The 21,924-nt window shown below is 36.8% G+C and overlaps 1 protein-coding gene across 1 annotated transcript; it reads right to left on the reverse strand.

Annotated features, from left to right (window-relative positions):
• Positions 1–1,739: 1,739 nt before the first annotated feature.
• On the reverse strand, positions 1,740–20,997 carry LOC137286686 (uncharacterized). The gene is made up of 13 exons (XM_067818663.1): positions 20,684–20,997; positions 15,461–15,510; positions 13,731–13,822; positions 11,278–11,413; positions 10,328–10,425; positions 8,353–8,659; positions 7,944–8,090; positions 6,804–6,963; positions 5,774–5,907; positions 5,131–5,195; positions 4,096–4,266; positions 3,678–3,733; positions 1,740–3,373 (listed from the first exon to the last, which is right to left on the reverse strand). The coding sequence occupies exons 1-13, from the start codon at positions 20,733–20,735 to the stop codon at positions 3,222–3,224; spliced, it is 1,620 nt and encodes a 539-aa protein (XP_067674764.1). The 5' UTR covers positions 20,736–20,997; the 3' UTR covers positions 1,740–3,221.
• Positions 20,998–21,924: the final 927 nt, after the last annotated feature.

Consider the following 21,924-nt stretch of genomic DNA (forward strand, 5'->3'; position numbering starts at 1 on the left):
CAATATATAAATATTAAAACTGCAAGAAATTCTGATATTAATTACTGGTGCAGTACTTAAAAAATCAATTTATTTACAAATCCTTGGATATCAAGAATTATTTACATGTAAATGTCCATTTAATATTTACAAAACATGTCCATCTAGAATAAATGTAGAATTATTCTGCACAAACACTAGAATTACAAAAGCTTTGCTTTATATTGCAGTCGCTGGCTACAAGATTGTATATATGTGTTGTGCTTCTGCCCAAGCTGTGTAAGAGATACCTCACTACTAGATATTTATTGATGTTTATGGTATATTTGTATTACCACTGGTGCATTTAATGTCACTGTCGCTCTGATAGCCACATACTATTTGGCTACCACTCATTTATTCTTATAGACATTTTATACAAAAGTTGTAAAATAATATAACTAAATGATATTGTTCCACCATTAAAATATCCTGTAATTTGTTTTAATTTTGAAAAATAAAATTGCTCTTAAAATTCAAAAAAAAAATTATGATTGCTTATAATTTAAGGCTTTTAAAATACCTAAGGCCTAAATTGTTGTACCCATTGTATTGAAATATAGATTGCATAAACAATTATTTATTTTTTTTTTTATAGTATTTAATAAATGTGGTAGCTACTCTCTTTGAATGTGTGTTTATGATTTAAAAAGGCCAAAGATTAATGGATCTCGAATTTGAATTTGAAATATCTTTTTTTGGAGAGGAAAATGACAACTCTTACCTTTCTATAAGGTAAAGTGTACAAAAATTCTGTCTAAATTGAAATATGAACGAGCAATAAATGTATATGCCAGTTTGATAGGGTGATGCCCTCTGTACATTATGTGGTTAATATTTTGTTATGTAAATGTGATATTGAACTGTACCACTTACAATAAAATAATAAACAAAATACTACCAAATTTGTTGACATTTTATTTTTTCTTGCCTTCATTTTCAGCAATTTCAACACAAATTTGTTAAAATTTGAAACAAATCAGCAAAAAGCAAACATATTTTCCCTCACCTGGGCTCAGAACTAGGTTTTGGTACAATGACATGCATAAAGAACAGTTAGTGAGTCAGAACCATGTTCCAAAACTTTCCTCATTTCATGACTAAAATTTCTTGACTGAATATTTTTTTATGTACTTTGAATTTGAGAAATAGAGTCTATGGTACATTTTTCTACTCCTACAACATGTCCATTCAAGCCATTATTGTTGCTGGAGTTTAGAACCTGTAAAGTGGTCCTTCGCTAAACCAGGCACAGAGCTTAGTGGACCTGAACTGATACATTTTGAGAGTCGTATTTTTTACAAAGCACTTCCTCTAGCAACAACACTGAGGTAATACAGGACAAATTTGATGGATAGCAACTTCTTGAGTTTATTTTCACGACGTTTCGGGGCTTATCCTAGCCCCCTCATCAGGTTAAGCTGAACTGAACAGTAAGGCTAACTGTTAACTCGACCTCACAATGCTTATGACGTCACAGTGCTACGAATGGGATAAGCCCCGAAACGTTGTGAAAATAAACTCAAGAAGTTGCTATCCATAAAATTTGTCCTGTATTGCTACACTAACTTCTAAATGCCTTTGAAGAATAACACTGAGGTAGACTAACAGTGGTTGTCATTGTACCATCACTCAAATCTTGTTGACATATCCATAGCACCCAGTTAACACTGTGGGTGATACTGATGACTGATTTCTTGTTTTTCAATAATAACACAAAATTAAATGCAATCATCCTTTTATTTCAGTGGTATAACTAAACATTGCATCTTTGGATCAAAGAGAATATTACACAGGCACTCACAGTTATGTATATTTCAAAACTCAACAACCCCAGTAACACTAACCATATATATCCGTATACATATATATAATCAAACTGACCTTATGTGTTACAGTAAAACATATCATCATAAAAATTCAACGGCATAACTGTTCAAACAAATGCCCAGTCCTGTGTCCCAGATCAGCATCATTTGCTCAAGGATTCCCTGTTAATTTTTTTCTAATGGTTCAAAGAACTAGGCACAATAAATCTCATAAAACAAAACTGAAGCTGGAGATAGCAGCTGTGCTCATTTGGAGCTTGTCTTGACTGCTTCCTTCATATTCATCTTTTGGACGGACCTGAGTACATGGCCTTGAAACTGACCTCTATTTACATATGACCTTGAACTTGACCTGTATTTACAAATTAACTGACAACACTTGTAAGCAAGTTACTGTGGGCAAGATATGACTTCATGTACACGAGCAATGTTTGGGAAGCTGTTGATGCTGATGGTGGTGAGAGTGATTAGACTCCAGACAAGGGTTCTTGATGAATGACTAACATTATCAACACTCGAGTCCATCCAGACACATTTGTCTCATTCCTCCATGCCAAGTTGTGAAAGAACAGCATGAACAATGCTGTGAACACCTATGATAATAGACATCTTTGTGTTCGTTAATCACTATAGTTTAGTCACAAAGCATGTTTATTTTCTTGAATGGCTGAACCTATTTCCTTTAAAAATGTTAAACATGCAGTATCAAATTATTTAAATCATAATAATTTAGGTCTTGGATTCATGGAATTGGAACAAGCAATTTGTGGAGTTTGAGATAGGTTTGTGGAATGCCAAGGTCTTGATTATTGATTACAGAGGTGCCAGATAGTTCAGTAAGGAATCATTTTTTGTTTATTGAAAGGCTGAACATACTTCATTTAAGAATGTTCAACATTCCGTTTTAAATACATGTAATTGAGATTGCAATAATGGTCTTGGTTTTACAGAACTGGAACATGCAGTTGGATCTTTTGTGGTGTTTAAGACAGGTTTCTGGAATACCAAAGTCTTGATTAAGAAGGTGCCACTGTATCCTGTAGCAAGCCTGGTCACATTTATTTTTATGTACAAATATGTCACTGCAGATATGTGAAATATACTGCCTGTCAGTCAGCTGAATATCCTGGTCTTTAGAATGTGATTCAATGACTGACTTTAAGTATCATTACTCAGATAGAGGGAGAAATCACACATTGATCTTCACTTGAAACACTACACAGTTATTGCCCTTCATACTGAACACTGGCAGACAGTACAGTCATCCACAATAATAACTGCCTTCTTTCATTTTTGTCCAAGAAATGTCAGATGTATCACATTTGTCTGAGACAGGAAACATGGTATAGAGAAGAGACATCACCCTTGATGTTCTCAGCTGTTGACATGAACATGCACCTTGGTGCCAGAACCGCTTGACACTGGTGTATTGTGGGATTGCCGAGTTGACTGGAAGCGAGATGGGCCAGTTGACAGTGAGAACTCGTAAGGGTCCATACTGTTTGTGGCTATTCTCAGTCTATCAGCTGAAAGAGGAGAGGGATTGTATACACAATGAAGTGAAGAGACTATCTTTAGTATAGAGGTAAGTATGTGTACAGAAATGTAGGCATGTTTCAAGAGAACCAGTCTCTTTCTTGAACTTAACCTGTCACATATGGAGAGTTACTACAGGTTCATTCACAAGCAATCAAGCAATACTGGGGACCTGTTACTTTCAGGGATTCACATAGTGGGATGACCAAGAGTCCCATGACAGCTCAGATGACCACAAACAGCAAGACATAGGTCAAGATATACCAGATAAACGTGTCAAAGAACAATACTCACATATTTTGGCCTCTGAATGAGAGCTAGTGGCAAGGTCCTTCCATGTTGTCCAGTAGCTGAAACAAGGACAACAAAGTCTCATGTTAACCAGTTTAAAATCAGTTCTGAAGATGTAGATATAAGCAATAACAAAAACTGACCAATGTCATAACACAAATAACTCGGTCATTTATTCATCTAATCACATTTGACAGTTTTAAAATTAAATAATCATTCCTGAAAATGCAGATACTTTGGTCTCTGGTTTAACAAAAACAAATCCTTTATTCTAAGTGTGCTGTTGTGAGTCCACACAATACTGTTTGGCTCCTTTCAGGTCCCACAAACTTACATTCACACAAATGGTTTAAAACAAAAAATAGCTTGTCATTGTTTCACTGAAAACATCACAGATCTAGCATGATGGGGTGCCACATACTCATCAAAGTTGAGACTGGTGGTCCAGTCCAGCAGCTCGTCCACCTCCCACTCTTCCAGTGCATCTGCTCCTGAAGCTTCTACAGTCGCCACCATCCCAGCTGCAGCGCCCTCTATCAGCTTCACGGTCTCATAGTCATCAGCCTTGGCCTTCAACATTCCTTCATGGTACCTGCCGACAAAAATATGGCATCAGTGCAAAATAACAAATTGAAGACATGAATGAAATATAGCTGATTCTCAACAAAAATTGTTTTCAATTTCCATGTGTAGAAGATATTCAATCAGACACAAATGTTTCACTCATTTCCAGTTAGAGGTTCCTTCTAGATGGGATGTCTCTATTATGTCTGTCATTACATTTTTTATCTCATGAGCTTGAAAACAACCAATCAAACTAAGTTCAGTTGAGTTTATCCTCACATCTGCATATTTTCAGTCATATAGAGATTAAACAAAGTCTGCATGCATAGTCATTTTATCTAAGTGAGTGAGTGAATAAGTTTAGTTTCCTGCCGCACTCAGCAATATTCCAGCTATATGGCAGGGGTCTGTAAATAATCAAGTCTGGACGAGACAATCCAGTGATCAACAACATGAGCATTGATCTGTGCAATTGGGAACCAATGACGTGTCAACCAAGTCCGCGTGCCTGACCACCCGATCCTGTTAGTCGCCTCTTACGACAAGCATAGTTGCCTCTTATGGCAAGCATGGGTATTTTATTTAAGAACCCTATCTTACAGCAAATTATTTTATGAGCATTTAGATATGGTAAGGACGTCCTGACCTAGGGCGACCATGCTTCCTCAAGGACGTAGGTGGTATAAAGCAAGATGTGGCCAGTACTGTTTGTGAAAATACTGTCAATCATTATTGGAATAGGGTAGTTTTGAGAGTGTGATTCTTTCAAGGGCCATTTCACTGAAAACATACTTTAAATGAATATATGGTGGAAAATGGTTTTTGGTATCTTTGGAGTCAAATGGCGAATTTGGCACTTTTGATAACCTTAGATGCATCACCCAAAACTTACATCTTCTTCATCCAGTTAATCTTCTTCTGCTTCCTCCTCTTCTCAACGTCTTGTTTCCTTGCCAACTGAATTCAGGAAGATATTCCAAATAACACACAGTGAGCCTCCTATGATGCCTCAATTTGTAATGAAGATAAGCATCCTTTAGGAAAGCCGGAATCCAATAAATTTATATACAAGACCTGATTTTGATTCTCATTTGGATATTCAGCCTCCCTTGAAGTGAGTGAATTTAGTTTTATGCCGTACTCACTAAATAATCGAGACAATCCAGTGATCAACAGTATAAGCATCAACCCATGCAGTTGGGATACAATGACATAGGTGAACCCAGTCACCCGATCCCTTTAGTCACCTCTTACGATAAGAATGGGTTACTGAAGATCAATTCTAACCTGAATCTTCACACGTTTCAGCCTGACATGAAGTCAGCACAACATCAACTGATGGTCAGCCTGTTATGAAAGTACAGTAACAACCAATATTAGCATCCTGGGTCACTATGCCGCAAACACTGGGGAAGACAATCCCCTTTCACCCTGATACCTGACAAAACAAGAGCGTGGTGGATTTGACATGGCCTAAACCGAAAAGGATGATTTCAACCTTGATCATATCAGACTTCTTTGAACTGACTGATTACCTTATCATGGTGGAATTCATATTTCTTGTTGGACGTCTGCCATGTGACTGGGTCAGACATAATGTGATGGATCAGACGATCAGAAACCAGACGCCAGCCATTGTTCTCAACTCTCTGATACCACCCATCTTTGTCTGGAAAGAAAGAACACAACACAAAATCAATGTTTGTTGCTCAAGTCTGCCATTAGCACTAGTCCAGCCATATCATGGCACCAGACAAACACGTGTTTGATATTATGAGCAACTCTCCAATGACAAATAAATATCCTCTAACAATAGGGTAAGTTCTACCTTGTGCCCCAATCATATTTGCGGGGAGTGGATGATTTGGAAAGAATAATGCTATTTTATGTCTTAATATTTATTTACACAGTAAATGCTTCACAAACCTCAGGACAAGCACTTGTAAATGTGGGTGGTGGGGAGGTCACCCGGGTTCAATCCCCCACATGGGTACACTGTGGGAAGTCCATATATGATTTGTTCCACTGTGATATTGTTAGAATATTGCTAGAAGCTGTGTCAAACCTCGCTGACTGACAGACTCAATAAGTAGTGCTAACATGGCTTTGCGAACATGGGCCTTTAACAGAAAGTCTGATGTATATCATACTCTTTCTAGAAATCTCATAACAAATGTTTCATTTCACAAATCAACAAGTTTTTAATGAAATATACTTCTCAACATTTGAACTCATATAACTATAGCTTATCCATCATGCTGAAATATAATTTAAGCTGAAATGTTTAAACAAAAACAATGTCCAAACGTTCACAACTAAACTTGGCTTCATCGAACAATTTATCTAAAAAATGCTCAAAAGCTGCTTAGTCCACTTTTATAGTGCCATTCCATTCCAGAACACACATCTTGCTCAAAACGCTAAGAAAACTGTATAACGTTTTTCTGTCCGATTGGTCTGTGGGTCTGCCTTTAACAACGGAAAATGCAACTTGCTACATTTATCCAAAAAGTGCAGTTAATTACTGAACCAATGGTTATTCTGAGTCTACAGTCCTCTACTGACCCATGCCTGGACCAATCACTGGTCTGTTCTTGGTGTGTTTGTCCTTGGCCTTTGTATACTTGGCCTCTGGTCGTGTGTAATCTTTTGGGCTGTTGGCACACATGTCAACGATGTTGCGGTGGGTGAAGATCTTGTAGTAGATGTTTGGAGGGAATCTTTCCTGTGAGGATGAGAGGTTCTTAATATTACTCCTTACAGTGATCCTTTGGCAGCAGTTTGTTTCCAGACTTAGACACAGCCTCATCTACAGGGACCATCTTTCAACCCCAGTCAAAAAAAGCAAGTGCATATGTAAAACAGAAAAATCCAGCTCAGTCTCTATTTTCTTGTGTATGATAATATCTTTTTCAGAAAACAGCTGTGTAAAAAATGCCTTGCACTAATACTCAAAAAAGTTAAATCTCAGTTTTCCTCCAGTTTCATGAAAGTTAGAACTATGATTTGACTTATCTGAAAAAATCAAACTTATTTTGTACAGTTTTAATAACTGCCCACTTGCTAAATTTCTAAGTATAAAGTGGGTGTATTATGGTAAATATGGCATTAACATTTTATGTGATCTTCATGGTGATGATCTACCACAGCAGATCCTCAGTATTAAAGCAAATGAAGAAACAAAAGGTGAGGGTCAACATGAAATTAGAAAACAAGATCTTTTTCAATTAGAGAGTTGTATATTCCTTGTGCATCCCAACCCCACAATCTTGAGACATCACTATGAATACACAATGCCATATAGAAAGAGGTCAAATGCAATATATACTGAACAGCAAAAGAAACACAACTCTGGCTTTTTGCCAAGTTTTTAAATAGACGACATAAACATAACCACTTACTTTTATGAGATTTCACTTTTTCGAAACTTGTGTTTCTCTTGCTGTTCAGCATATGCAATACTTGGGATTACACAGTAATAAAGTACAGATTCTAGTGCTGTTACTAAGTTGAATCCCATCCAATATTGAACCCACACTCAGGCAGAGCACAACGTCTGCCATCTAACCCACTCAGCCACCGCGGCTTCCACAAAAATGGAAATCAGACAATTGGTGGTCTTGATCACATCAGGTGATGTACTTTAAGGGATGGACATTTCCTTTTCCATCATGAGGTCTGTATCCGCATAATATCCTCACTCACCCCAGCAAGGCGGAAGCGCACATGGATGCCTGATGCCGAATCCAGCATCTTGGCCTCATTGGGGTTGATACATCTCAGCATGAGACTGGGATCTCCCCTGGTCCGGAAGTTGATCAGGTCTCGATAGTAACGATAAACCTGGACATCCTGTACAAACAACAATTAGTTATTTTAGTGACTGTTTAATGAGCATTCTTAGAAGTTAATGGATGACAAAACAGACTCATTTTACAGGCCACAACATTTTCAGATTTTTGTATTGGAGTGAAAGATGTTTTAATGTCACTTACCACATGACTATTCCACTACTATGTATGCATAAGTATGTTACACTATTAACATTTTACACTATTCTTGAAACAATGTGTCTTCAAGTTACAAATGTGCCTTCGTTATGCCTGCAACTTACAATGTGCCTTCTCCAAGCTCTCTGTATAATTATCACAGCTTCTGTTTCTGGCATTGGCCCTTCTCGTAGTTTCTTCACCACAACGCTGGTTTTCTGCGGCACACTGACCACTGTTTTGTCCGACAGCTGTGGTGACATGTCCTGGCGCTGCTGGTGTTGATAGTGCCGCTGTTGCAGGCGCTGTGATGGTGAGTTAGTTGCCCTTGATGAACCCCGACTGGCTATAACCGGTTCCTTCCGGACCTCCTCCTGTTCTTGTTTTTTGCCCTCCCAAATCTGAACATATGCTGCACTAAACTCTTCAAACCTGGAACAAAACAGATAAGGTTGGGATAATAACTTACAGTATTAAATTGATCCAGGATCATTAAAAAGGATCTAGGATTTAAACCCAACATTTACATTATTGAAAGGGATCTTGGATTTGAACTCACTGCTTACATTATTAACAATGAAATAGTATATAAACCCATCATTTCTATCATTAAGAGGCATCTTGGATTTAAATCCATCACTCACATTATTAAAAAGGATCCACAACTTGACCAATAATTTAGTCAAAGGGATCTGAGATTTAAACTTACATTACATTATTTAAAGGGATCAAGGATTTAAATCCACAACTTACAATATTAGAAGGGGTACTGGATATAAACCTCTCACTTACATTATTAAAAGGGATCAAGGATTTAAATCCACAACTTACAATATTAGAAGGGGTACTGGATATAAACCTCTCACTTACATTATTTAAAGGGATCAAGGATTTAAATCCACAACTTACAATATTAGAAGGGGTACTGGATATAAACCTCTCACTTACATTATTTAAAGGGATCAAGGATTTAAATCTACAACTTACAATATTAGAAGGGGTACTGGATATAAACCTCTCACTTACATTATTTAAAGGGATCAAGGATTTAAATCCACAACTTACAATATTAGAAGGGGTACTGGATATAAACCTCTCACTTACATTATTTAAAGGGATCAAGGATTTAAATCCACAACTTACAATATTAGAAGGGGTACTGGATATAAACCTCTCACTTACATTATTTAAAGGGATCAAGGATTTAAATCCACAACTTACAATATTAGAAGGGGTACTGGATATAAACCTCTCACTTACATTATTTAAAGGGATCAAGGATTTAAATCCACAACTTACAATATTAGAAGGGGTACTGGATATAAACCTCTCACTTACATTATTTAAAGGGATCAAGGATTTAAATCCACAACTTACAATATTAGAAGGGGTACTGGATATAAACCTCTCACTTACATTATTTAAAGGGATCAAGGATTTAAATCCACAACTTACAATATTAGAAGGGGTACTGGATATAAACCTCTCACTTACATTATTTAAAGGGATCAAGGATTTAAATCCACAACTTACAATATTAGAAGGGGTACTGGATATAAACCTCTCACTTACATTATTTAAAGGGATCAAGGATTTAAATCCACAACTTACAATATTAGAAGGGGTACTGGATATAAACCTCTCACTTACATTATTTAAAGGGATCAAGGATTTAAATCCACAACTTACAATATTAGAAGGGGTACTGGATATCAACCTATCACTTACATTATTAAAAGGGATTTAGAACTTAACCCAACTTAACCCCACATTAGTCAAGATCGGGGATTTGGGATTTAAACCCTGCACTATTAAATGGGATTTACTTGCCTTATTAAAAGGGATCTAGGAGTTACCGTACATGTTTGTGTTTTCAGGCCCAAGTTCAATATAGTATATTTCCATGTCACATGTCTAGAATGCAAATCAATTCTTTGAGTTAAATCGCTTTCCACACATTTCAACCAACGAGTGCCCAATTTGTAAGACACTAATTCTAAACATGTGGTAGGTCAATGTATATGTGCATTTCTAATGCATAATGCAACAAATCTTGACAAATAAACACAGATCTGTGTCAGTGGATGAAGTTGAACTTACGTGGGTATCTCTTCAAGTGCTACATCTGTTGACTTCAGTTTTCTTACACATTCTTCAAAAGCTATCATCATCTTGTCAGAAGTGGGCGGCTCTTCTCCCTGGGGAGCATAAAATGAACTTCCAATAAAGAAGTGGGGTATATGAATGTGCCAGTTTGACCAGGGATGTTCTAGTATATTGTGATATTGTTGCATCGTTTGTTTGTTTGATGAATAAAGTGCATTCAGGGATATACCACCTATATAATGCCAGTCTGTAAGTACTCGAGTGAGTCCTACCAAAAGATCCTGTTTCTTGACTCTTCTGACTAAGAAAGTAGTTTGTTAAAGACCTATTCTAACCTGGATCTTCACAAATTTTGTACCATTTATACTAACAATAACTTTTACTTTGATCGGAACGCCATGCTTATGACAGAATAACCACAGAGAATCTCAATACTAAACATTTACTGAAACAAATTCAGGTATGATGTCTTTTAGTGGCATGTAGAAGTTGTATATATGACCAAAATCTTTTATGGATAAATCTTCTTTTTAATTCTTTGAAGCACAATGTTTCGGGGTCATTTCAGACCCCTTCATCGGGGGAACTGACAGTTGATAGCAGAAGATCTTGGTCAGACTCAACTATATGTAGACAAGAATTCTTTTTGCATTGATATAGCACTACTATACTCTTCAATCAATGACCAGCACATGGTGCTGAGAGCCCTAGAAATACGATCAGGATGAATCTGGGATTTGAACCCATGATCACTGGATGCTTGTTTCCCTATGGGAGATAACTCTAAACAGCAATTTCTGGAACATGGGATGACAGGGCTAATATTCACAGCTGGATACTGTTCTGATCTCAGTATTTTGAGGTTTATGTAATTTCATGACTTGTGTATTGGCAAATCGATTGCATCGCAGCCTATAAGACCAGTGTATACAGCTGACTTCTACCTCGCCTGTGTGAACATCGACGCTGATGTAGTCAAGCATGTTCTCAACATCCTTCAGTCGTTCTAGATGATGTTTGCTGTCACTGTAGACGGCTGTGCTGCTTGTCTTGGGTTCTATAGCATCATACACATTGCACCTGGATTATGGGAGTAAAAGGCAAATTTCATAATCAGTTAGGTATATTCTTTGGTAGCACAAATGAGTTCTGGCTTGCTTGCTTGCTTGCTCTCTTCATCCATCCATCCATCCATCCATCCATCCATCCATCCATCCATTCATTCTTTCATTCAATCATTCATTGCCTAACTTAGCCATATGTACCCCATGGAGGAATTCTTCTGAAAAAGAATCCAGCTACATGGCAGAGGTCTGGACGAGACAATCCAGTGATCAACAACACGAGCATCAACCTAGGCAATAGGGATACAATGTCATGTGTGAACAAGCAAGATAACTTGACACCCCCACCCAAACCCCCATCGATCATGTTAGTCGATTCCAACAAACATGGGTTGCTGGAGACCAGTTTTAACCCGTATCTTCATATGGTTCTCTTACCTGTCTCTTAGAAAATGTTTCCCATTACATTTTAGTGATATAATGTACAAAGTATACTCCCCATAATCCAGTATCATAGCTATAAGCAATACAGCTTTTACCATTACTTATTTTAAATCATGATTTAGTTCTATACAAAAGATACATACTTAACTTTATTCAAATGTTGTATTTTGTATTTGTATGTATGAAATGTTCATTCACAGTGTAACCAAAATATCCCAATGGAATTTTGCTACTTTGAAAAACACAGAACTATTGTATAATGAAGACGAGAAGGATAGTAGTCATGGAGCAATTCAGCAGAGGGTAAAAACAACCAGTGCCAATCTTTGTTTGGTTTCAATATTAAGAAATAGTTCCACTCAGGCAGTGAACATGAAGGTAGGAGTGTGTGTGAATGAATTTAGAATGAGCGAGGTTGGCTTTATGCTGCTTTTAGTAATATTCAAGCAAAATCACAGTGGGGGACACCAAAAATGGGCTTCACATCTTGTACGAAAGCGGGAAATCAAACCTGAGTTTCAGCGTGAGGAATAAGGGAATATGGTTTTACACTGTTTTTGGCAATATTCCAGAAATATCAAGGTGGGGCACACCAGAAATGGATTTCATTTAAAGTACCCACATCGGGAATAGAACAAAGGTCTTTGGCATTAGGAGTGAACACTTTCACCACTGAGCTACCCCACCCACCACCCTAAAACGAAACTCATAGTCAGAGACAGTCTCAGATTGAAAAGTAGTTTTCACCTCCTGACAATAAGTGTAAAAGAATTACTTTATTTTACCAGTCTAAGTAAATGTAGCCTCAGTACTTTTCGTTCTACTCCCCTACTGAGACTCAGTGATGGAGTGTAACGAAAAGCCTGAGACTATGTTTACTCTGACTGCTTGTTTTACACACTGATCAGAACTATCAAATAGTCTCACTGAATAAGGAAAACATTATTGTCATTTGAAACCTCTGTCCATTCAAATTAAACCATTTCTCAAGGCTGGTATAATTTGAAATAGAAAGTGAACAAGCATTGTCACTAAGGTGACAAAATCCCCTGTTGCATATTATCAAATCAAACTTAAAAAGAAATGAAAGTGAAAGTCGTAGTTTAAAATGAAGTAAAATGTCAACAAAAACATTACTCTCAAACTCACTTGATATCCTGCACTGTACTTGTTTATACACAAAAATATTGTGAAGAGTCACAGTTAGCCCTTGACCAGTGTCACATGAAAATTAACTGAAGGTCACCAAAATTAACTGGGCCCTGCACCTTTCCTACATAAAGCTTGGTGTTGAATATGAAGAAAATCCAGTGAACGGTTCTTGAGATATCTTGCTGACAAGGTAAAAGGCTAAAAGTCATGACCTTGAGATGAAGGTCAAGCTCACCAAACCTGACTAAGACCTTTCTTTCACTGTGATAAACCTAGATACCAAATATGAAAAGAATCTAGTCAACAGTTCTTAAGATATTCCAATCCTGACGTACATAAGGACGGATGTACGGATGAATGGAACCGAGTACTATATGCCCTGCTTTGCGCTAATCGCTAGCATTGGTAGTAACAAATTTTGATATCACTGGTGGGAACAAATTTTGATGTCATTAGTAGGAACAAATTTTTACATCATTGGTAGGAACAAACTTTAATATACTTGGAAATACAGAAAATAACACCGTAATCAGTCAAAGTGAAAAAAAACCATTGAAACAAACTTTGATATCATTAGTGGGAACAAAGATTGATATTAATGGTCGGCACAAATTTTGACATCACTGGTAGGTAGGAACAAACTTTGATAAGCTTGGAAACAGAAAAGTAACACCTTAACCAGTGACAGACTTATCTTCGTCATAGCCCTGGTAAGGGAAAAAATAAATGTGAAATACCTGACTTTATATCCCCTCACACGTCGCTGTATCTCAATGGCTGCGCTTATCTGGGCATCTTGACTATGCTTGTCACCAGACTGTATCAAGGACTGTAATGGTAGAATCATTGTCATGTCACACTTTGGGGCAAATAGAAAGTTTTCTTTATCTTGACACCATGTAATTTTCACTCAACGTGCATGTAACAGGTGTGTCCGATGATATTCAAAATACCACAGACAGGTATTCTCTATTCTGCAACATCTTGAAGAAATTGGTTCATACAAATTTAGCAAATTATAAAAAATCTACTTTGACTCTTTGCTGGTTATCTCCCTTTGGTAACATATTTCCCGTGTTACATCTTATCAAACAGGCCCTTTCATCTGTGAGCTAATGCTTTTGTCAGATAAAAACTCTCGACAAGAAAGCAGCACTTTACATTGAAAAATATTATGACAATTTCTGCAAATATTTTTGTTGTAGCTATGTGATGCATGGCTATTCAAGATATACTGCAACTAATATCAGTCACTGACAAGCCAGCTAAACATTGTGAAAAATAAGAAAAAATGGAAAAGAAAAACAGTATCCCCTCGTCCCCTTCCACTTTGAGCATGCACTAGTGTATGGAATACAGTGCATGAAAAAATGGCCATTATTATCATTTATTATTATCATTACTACTATTACTACTACCCGCTACCACGTTAGAAGAAACACAACTTTATTCACTGGCAAAGTGTAGCACAAATGGGGTTGCATAGCAGAAGAAACAGAACTGTCTTCACGGATGCGAGTGAAGCGAGCAAAGGTTGGCAACGTACTTCCCTCACTTTGGTTCGAAAAATATTTTTCATGTCAAAAAGAAATATTGCCACCATCAATGGTATACACCCATTTCTTCACTGGGTTGTGCTCTCAGATTTCCAACGCAATGATTGATAATTACTAATGTGAAATATATTTTATGCAAAACTTTAAGCAAAACTTTCACAACTCATGGTATATTAGATCGTTCTTCACCTGCATTACCCCTGCTAGCTTCCGGTTCAACGATGTGAAGGAACAGGAGAGTATTATACATGCTGAATTATGTGTCCACATATGGAATACCTCTGGAGTTACCTCCCCTTCTCCATTTGCCCACTGTGCAATTTTTTCGTATGTAGTATAAATGTTACGAAAACTTTATCAATAATGACAATAGACAAGGAAAATAAACTCCAACAGGTTCATGGTAAAATTAGACAAAACGGTATTTCTGTTTTGTCTCTGCATATTCTTGTTCCTTCACTCCATTGAACTGGAAGCTGGTAGGGGGAATGGAGGTTAAGAACGATTTGAATACCACAAGTGGCGCTTAAAATATGAGAGCACACCCAAGTGCGGAAATGGGAGTGTACCTTTGATGGTGGCAGTATTTTATTTTGACATGAAAATATTTTTTTTAACCAAAATGTGAGAAGTATGTTGCCAACCTTTGCTCGCTTCACTCACATATGAGAAGATTGGTCATATTCTCCATGCTGTGCAACCGTAATTGCAATACAGTTTGCCTGTAATTTATTCAACATGTGTTAACCTGCATGAAGCAGAATTTCGTAACAAAACTAGACCACAGTTCAATCTGAGTGAGTGAGTATGGTTTCATGCCACCTTAAACAATATTCCAACAATATCACAGGAAGGGACACCAGAAATAGGAAAGATGAACCTGTATTCATAGACATTAAGAAACTACTCACTTTGCGTATATCCTTTGGTGCAGCTGCTAGTTCTCTACTCTTCAGAGATCCTGTCAAAAAGTGAATATGAATGCCATATTTCTTCCACTATGCACACACACACATCAGATTTCAAAAATGAAAACATAAATTAGAATAGAAACTGTTCTCAAACAAACATTAACTCTTGAACAACAGTAATTCTGAGATACCAACCCTCCTTAATTTATAAGAATCATCCTGAAAAATTATGTCGATTCTGCCATCCTGACAATGTAGCCTGTTTTCATAAATTCTATGCACTGTTTATTTTATTCACTTAACATTTGGAAACACTACTGATGACTACTGCAAACCGGTTTCAGTTCTGAAAGGATCTCTACTGGCTAGCGACCAGTTATCGCCATTTTTAAGCGGTTTTTAACGATTTGCTCCATTATTTCTTCACAGAATGAAATAAAATTTATCTTGATGATAGATCAGCTATTCACCGATGTTTTCTGCTTGTTTACTGTTGTCGATCGTGTTTCTCCAAAACACGGTCAACAGGAAATGGGGTAGTGTAGATTGTGCTTTCCCTGCAACTAACCAGACCCATTATCGCCATTTCTGCAGTTTTTATGTTATTCACCTTATGTGACATAAACTATTGTGTTTCAAACCTTAACATATTAAAGAAATTTCAAAATTGGAATTTGTTTTAAAAAAGGTAGTTTAAAAGTACAAAACTTGTTCTCATTGCGAATGTTGACGGATGCTGATATAAGCTGATGGGAATATGGAGAACCGCGGAGGCTGAACTTATCAAACTTGACATTTTGAGTAGTTGTTTGTAATTTTGGCAATGTTTGTTTTCTTGGGAAAAAACATAAAGGTAAAGGTGAAAATTGACAGTTATACTTAGTCAGTATCGTCTGCATGGTATCTGTCGAGTCCAAAAATTTGGGTCAATTCAAAGTTAAGTGACTGACTGTTGGCATTATGGGTACGTTCAAACAAACAAAATCTGCACTTTTGGTGGACTGAATTGTCAAGTCATAGATTCGCAACACACCCAGGATGATTTTCATTCAATTCTCATCGTTTATGAAATTTCATTTCAACACACTAATGGTCACGTGACAGCCCCTCGATGCGTGTGGGTCTCGTCTTCCGAGGTATTCATATTTGTAATGTCTACAACCTAAAATACTCACAGTAATTTTAACTCTTGTATCCTATCGTTTTTTTTGGATATGTCCAAATGTGAAATGCTACGGAAGTACAAGTAAAGCTGTCTACGCAAGCACTACAGCTGGATGTTAGCAATAACTGGTATGCGGCGATAACTGGTCGCTAGCCAGTACATGTAAGGGCGTTGAAACATTGTGTTCCTTTGGTGCAAAAATTTATAGGGATTCCTAATTACTATTTTTTTCAATTTTAGGTAGTTCAGATTCCTATTCGCACCAATTTGGCATTGGCATTTCTGCTCTTGCTAGACAGTAAACTACGCTTATAATAAACAAGTACATAAAGCTCCAACAGATATTTAACTGGGGTTTTTTGATTTGAAGACACTTACAGCATGTTTCAGTTGAAATGTGCATAGAAGTAGTTCTAAAATACTTATGGAAAAAATTGTTTATTTTAATTAAGTCTGATATACATCATATTCTAAGTTTTTTCTGTTACGCTATGAATAACACATGTTCTGAATGCAGCTGAATGAACAGCAATACAGCGATTTCTGCGACTCATGGACATTATTTGCAAACAATACAAGAACCTGTGAACCTTTCACATAATGAACTAAGGTTAGTAGCGTTGAGTATTGAGGGAGAAAGAGCTACTGTGTTAGCAATAGTCTATTGCAACACATTCTTGCAACAGTGATAGTCTCTGGCAACCAACCATTGTAATGCTGTTGCAACAGTTTTTTTCCCCTTGAATTCTTTCACTTTAAGTCATTTCTATTCAGGTAAGTCAATAACACAAAAACAATACAGGTGTTATCGCTCAATCACGTGTCACCGCTGGACTAATCTGGATTAACATGGCTCAATCACGTTCTATTTTCATTGCTCTATAACACCTAATTAAAAAGGATTAATTCTGAAATCAATTACATGAATTTGTTGGTAGGTCACATCGCAAATCTGTTTATTTTATAACAGCTCAATGGTCAAGCACCTCTGTGTCGTGTAAAAACATTCAGAGATGCCCCAGTAACAAGATCACCTCACGAAAATAAGAAGGCGCAAAAAGGTTTAGTGACCATCACTCGCGAAAATTTAAAGGCACGGAAATAAAACAGTTTACAGTAACTGAAAAGAAACTTGAAACCCAGGTCAAGTAAATAGTTAAAACATAAACTTAGTGAAGCTACAAGTCTGCACCCAAACACCCTGTGTTTCCAGATTAGTATATCAACGGAAGTCAGTTATTAAACTATCGATAGTCACACATACTATCAATGCACTAATAATGTTTTTGTTTCTACTAAGGCTGTCATGATACATTCACATATTCAGTGAATCAAACTAGTAGCCCTTCTTGAATTCAGTTCGTTATTTGTGGCCACCAGAACTGAATATGCATGAATGCAATGTATTTACATTTTTCTAAGGTGCATGTTTTACGTGAGCCATTTTTCAAACTGAGATATGCAAGAATGGAATATGTACTAGCCTTGCAGTAGTGCCAGTAATGTGAGTTTGCAATGGCTGTACATGGTACATTGGACTTTAACTATTAGTCTGTTACATACCAAATTTGAGTGTCATGTCAGATCAGTGGTTATTACTATTTTCTTTAAAAAAAAGGGGGGATAACAAACTCTCAATTTGGATAGGAAGTGTAAACGTTAACAAAAGTTTCAAGGACAGACATCTTATGAACATACCACCATTTCCCTCTATTACCACCACTAAACACAACGCATGATATGCACATGCACAACACAGTAGCCCCATACACGTGCATGCGGTCTGATTCTTGATTTTGAGTTTTTTTTCAAGAAGGTCGAGAAATCACTTAGAACATTAATTTTGACACTCATCTTGCATCACACACTTGTTAGTGTTTGTTTCTAGTCATTTGTTTTGAAATGAAAATCATGTACATGCAAATTACATGCCATAGACTAATCATCTTTCAAAAGCAACTTCCAAATAACTATGGTTGTAAGAAAGTGCAAATGGTGATGCACTCTCAAAACCATGGTAGAAAATATTTATTTCAAACCACTACTTTTACAAACCCACCCATTTGGCAGTTTCAATATTGATCTTACTTCACTGATGATATTTCATAAAACATGGGTCCTATATTATCGAAAACAAGTATGGAAATATATTCCATGTGGAAACCTTAATGAGTACATACTTAAATTATAGTAAAACTCTGAAATATCAACATGATTTGAACTTTGGCATCTCTCCATCTACATGTGTATGTTGTCACAATATTTACACCAACACTTGACAGGGTGGAAATAACTTCTGCCAACACTGACCAGTCATGGGGATCACTGGTGAAATATCAGTTTGAAAACAGGTCTCTTGCCATTATTAGTAAAATATGCATAGAGTAGATACACATGTGACAATATTTGGCAAATAGATCATGGTGTTTACCAGATTACATATCTGAACAACTCTGGCTCAAGAATGTGTGGGGACTCATTTGGTTGAATGTGTCCTTCTGGAAACAATATACATGTAAATTTCTAGTTTAGAATGAATGTTAGCATTTAAAGATATTGAATTTAATACAACAGACCTAAGTGTGTGACATGCAATAACTTGCCCTATGTATTCATGTGTGAATGCATGTCACTTAATGTTACAGGATAGTGAATATCCATTTTAACTTGGGAAAGGGACTGCTGTGATTAAATCAATTGGGTTTATTTTTCAGTTATACATGGACAGTTAATTTCATACTGTCTTATTGGCCATCACATAATTTTAAAAAGAATGTTATGCAAGACAGACAAACATAACAAGTAGAATCGAACTTGTTCACCACCCTGATCACAAAAGAAAGAAAGGCTAACTCTAGTAGGGTAACCCTAACCTACCCCCTAAACCCTAACTTAAAGGTCACATGCAATAAAAAAAATCAAACATAATTAAAACACAATTGTCACTTATCCATGACATATAATATACATTGCTGCTTGTAAAAAAGCAAATAAGTGTACAGTCGCAATACAAAAGTGCAATATTTTGTACTTGGGCTTACTTCCCTCGAAATGACTGAGTTATAGTGTGCACTCATTTGTAATGACGACTTCCGATTGGCTGGTTCATTTGCTGATACGCTGAGGGTCCATTGTGTGTACAGAAAGATGATCTGTTTAATGGGCATTTTAGAAGTATGGCGAGTTACAAGAAAGTAATATTCTTTATGGATAACAGCTTCTTTTATTGTACTTGATGGATTTATATACCTTTGTCAAACAAAATCATATACACTAGAAGAAGTTGTAATCCAGAAATAATGTATATAGAGATGTTGGGTTTTGTAAATGCATGTTCTCTGAATTTGGGTTCGATCCAATCAAAAATCATCTCAGTAGAGATGGTGAAACTGTCATTCATCCAAGTACATAGAGTTGGCACCAGTTTCCATCTGATCCAGTCATCCGAGAAAAATGGATGTAGCTTTCTTGCAACCCATAGACATAAAAACATGTCATGTGTACAAGTATCATGCCTCATGACCTCATACTCCAGGCATGCTTACTGTTTCAAGCTCCACGAACATATTCACTGCGCATGCATTATGGGCAACGCACAGCACATCTGTTGAAACAGTCTTTTTCCCCCAGGGCTGGGGGAAATTTAGTGAATTGTTTCGATTTCGCTGGCTTTTTTTCATCACGTTTTTTCAACTTTATAGGTTGAATTGGCATATTTGAGGATTTGTTTCAGTAAGCACCAACCGAAAGGTATCAGAATCTGCAAAGTTGTGTTTAATGTTGCATGTGACCTTTAACCCTGATTATTAGAGGAAAGAATTTTTGCTTAACATGGTAAAACACTTACAATATAAGGTGGCGAACAAATTCTATAATTGCATCCTTGCCTTGGAAGTAACACACCTTTAAAACACAACTTTTCATCATATTCGTGATGATAAGCTTTTCACTTATAAGACTTGAAGAGCCGTAAAATCTGTTGTCGGATAGCACGCAACACTTAAAAGGCCGAATTCATTGCGTTGTGCTTGTGAATTCAAAATTGGTAATAATCTTACCTGGAAGGTTCGATATTTCAAGCACTTTTATGACTTCTTTCTGTTTAAGCATGTTTGTATGTGTGTCTCCACTTTTAGCAGACCGACGATGGAATCAAGAATGTAAACAGTGAAGAAACATCCAAACCAGGTGCCCCTTTCGCTTTCTTGGATTATGTTATAGATCCTATGTGCCAGCACATGTGTGTATAATCTTCATTCATCCATTATCGGTAAGCAGTACACATATTCTCAAATTCTAAATGAGAGCGATATTCAATCGCTTGCTTGTGAACCTGGTTGTCAATTTCAACAAACCCCACTTCCTGGCCTACGAACATGCGCAGTAAACACAGGGGAGGTAATCCCAAATCCCACTGCTTGATGATTTATACGCCGCTTTTTGCAATATCAAAGACGTCTTTGGCAATATCAAGCCAGAGTCAAAAAACGTTTCCACCAAACAGTGCGTACAACACGCGTCCTAGTCAAAAGGCCACAGAAAAGTCAAAATGGCCACAAACCCCTGGTCAAAATGGCCATACCGAAAAGTCAAAATGGCCACACAAGAAAAGTTAAAATGGCCATTCATAATGTTATTACTTTTCAGTGCTCATGACATTTGCATTATTTGATATCGAAGTGTAAATATGACAAAAGACGTTCTGTCACACAAAAATTGGTGTTTATTTTGAGGTACTTCCTTGTGGCCATTTCACTTCCACAAAGGAAATCAAATAAAACTAATTGCATTTTGTTTTCAGAGTGTTCCATGTCCACTTTTTGTAAAAATGAGTTTTGACTATCATGCTAAAGATGTGATGTTATTCTACATTCTGATAAATGGTAAGAAAATTGGATTTCAATGTATGGGGGTCATTATCGCAAAATTTAGGCTTACATGACATTGGACATTCTGATTTTTTGGCGAGGATATGTCCTATTACAGTATGACCAGGAAAAGTTGAGAATTTGAAGATTGCAAATGGGTATTTTTTCACTCATTACTCGTATGAAATGTGAATTTTAGCAGAACATAACTCCAGATTCAAAGACATCTGAACATTTAGTATTTTGTCAAGTCATCATGGGCAGCAATGCAGGCTTTAGCGCAGCACAAATCTGCTGTACTCGTGTGAATACCCCAATATGCTTCAAGAACCTGATGCTTTCAAACTAGTCGATCTATTTGAGTAAAATAACTGGAAATGCCAATGAAGAACACTATCCAACAAGACTCCTATGATTAGTTGGTGGCACCA

This window comes from Haliotis asinina, chromosome 6 (assembly GCF_037392515.1).
Source record: "Haliotis asinina isolate JCU_RB_2024 chromosome 6, JCU_Hal_asi_v2, whole genome shotgun sequence".
Classification (NCBI taxonomy): Eukaryota; Metazoa; Mollusca; class Gastropoda; order Lepetellida; family Haliotidae; genus Haliotis; species Haliotis asinina.

Excerpts from the sequence above, each read along its gene's own strand:
- LOC137286686 (XM_067818663.1), bottom strand. The coding sequence starts at position 20,735 with ATGCTTAAACAGAAAGAAGTCATAAAAGTGCTTGAAATATCGAACCTT. Across the intron at positions 8,660-10,327 it reads GCACTTGAAGAGATACCCAC|GTTTGAAGAGTTTAGTGCAG; the intron begins GTAAGTTCAACT and ends GTTTTGTTCCAG. Across the intron at positions 4,267-5,130 it reads ATTAACTGGATGAAGAAGAT|GTACCATGAAGGAATGTTGA; the intron begins GTAAGTTTTGGG and ends TTTTGTCGGCAG.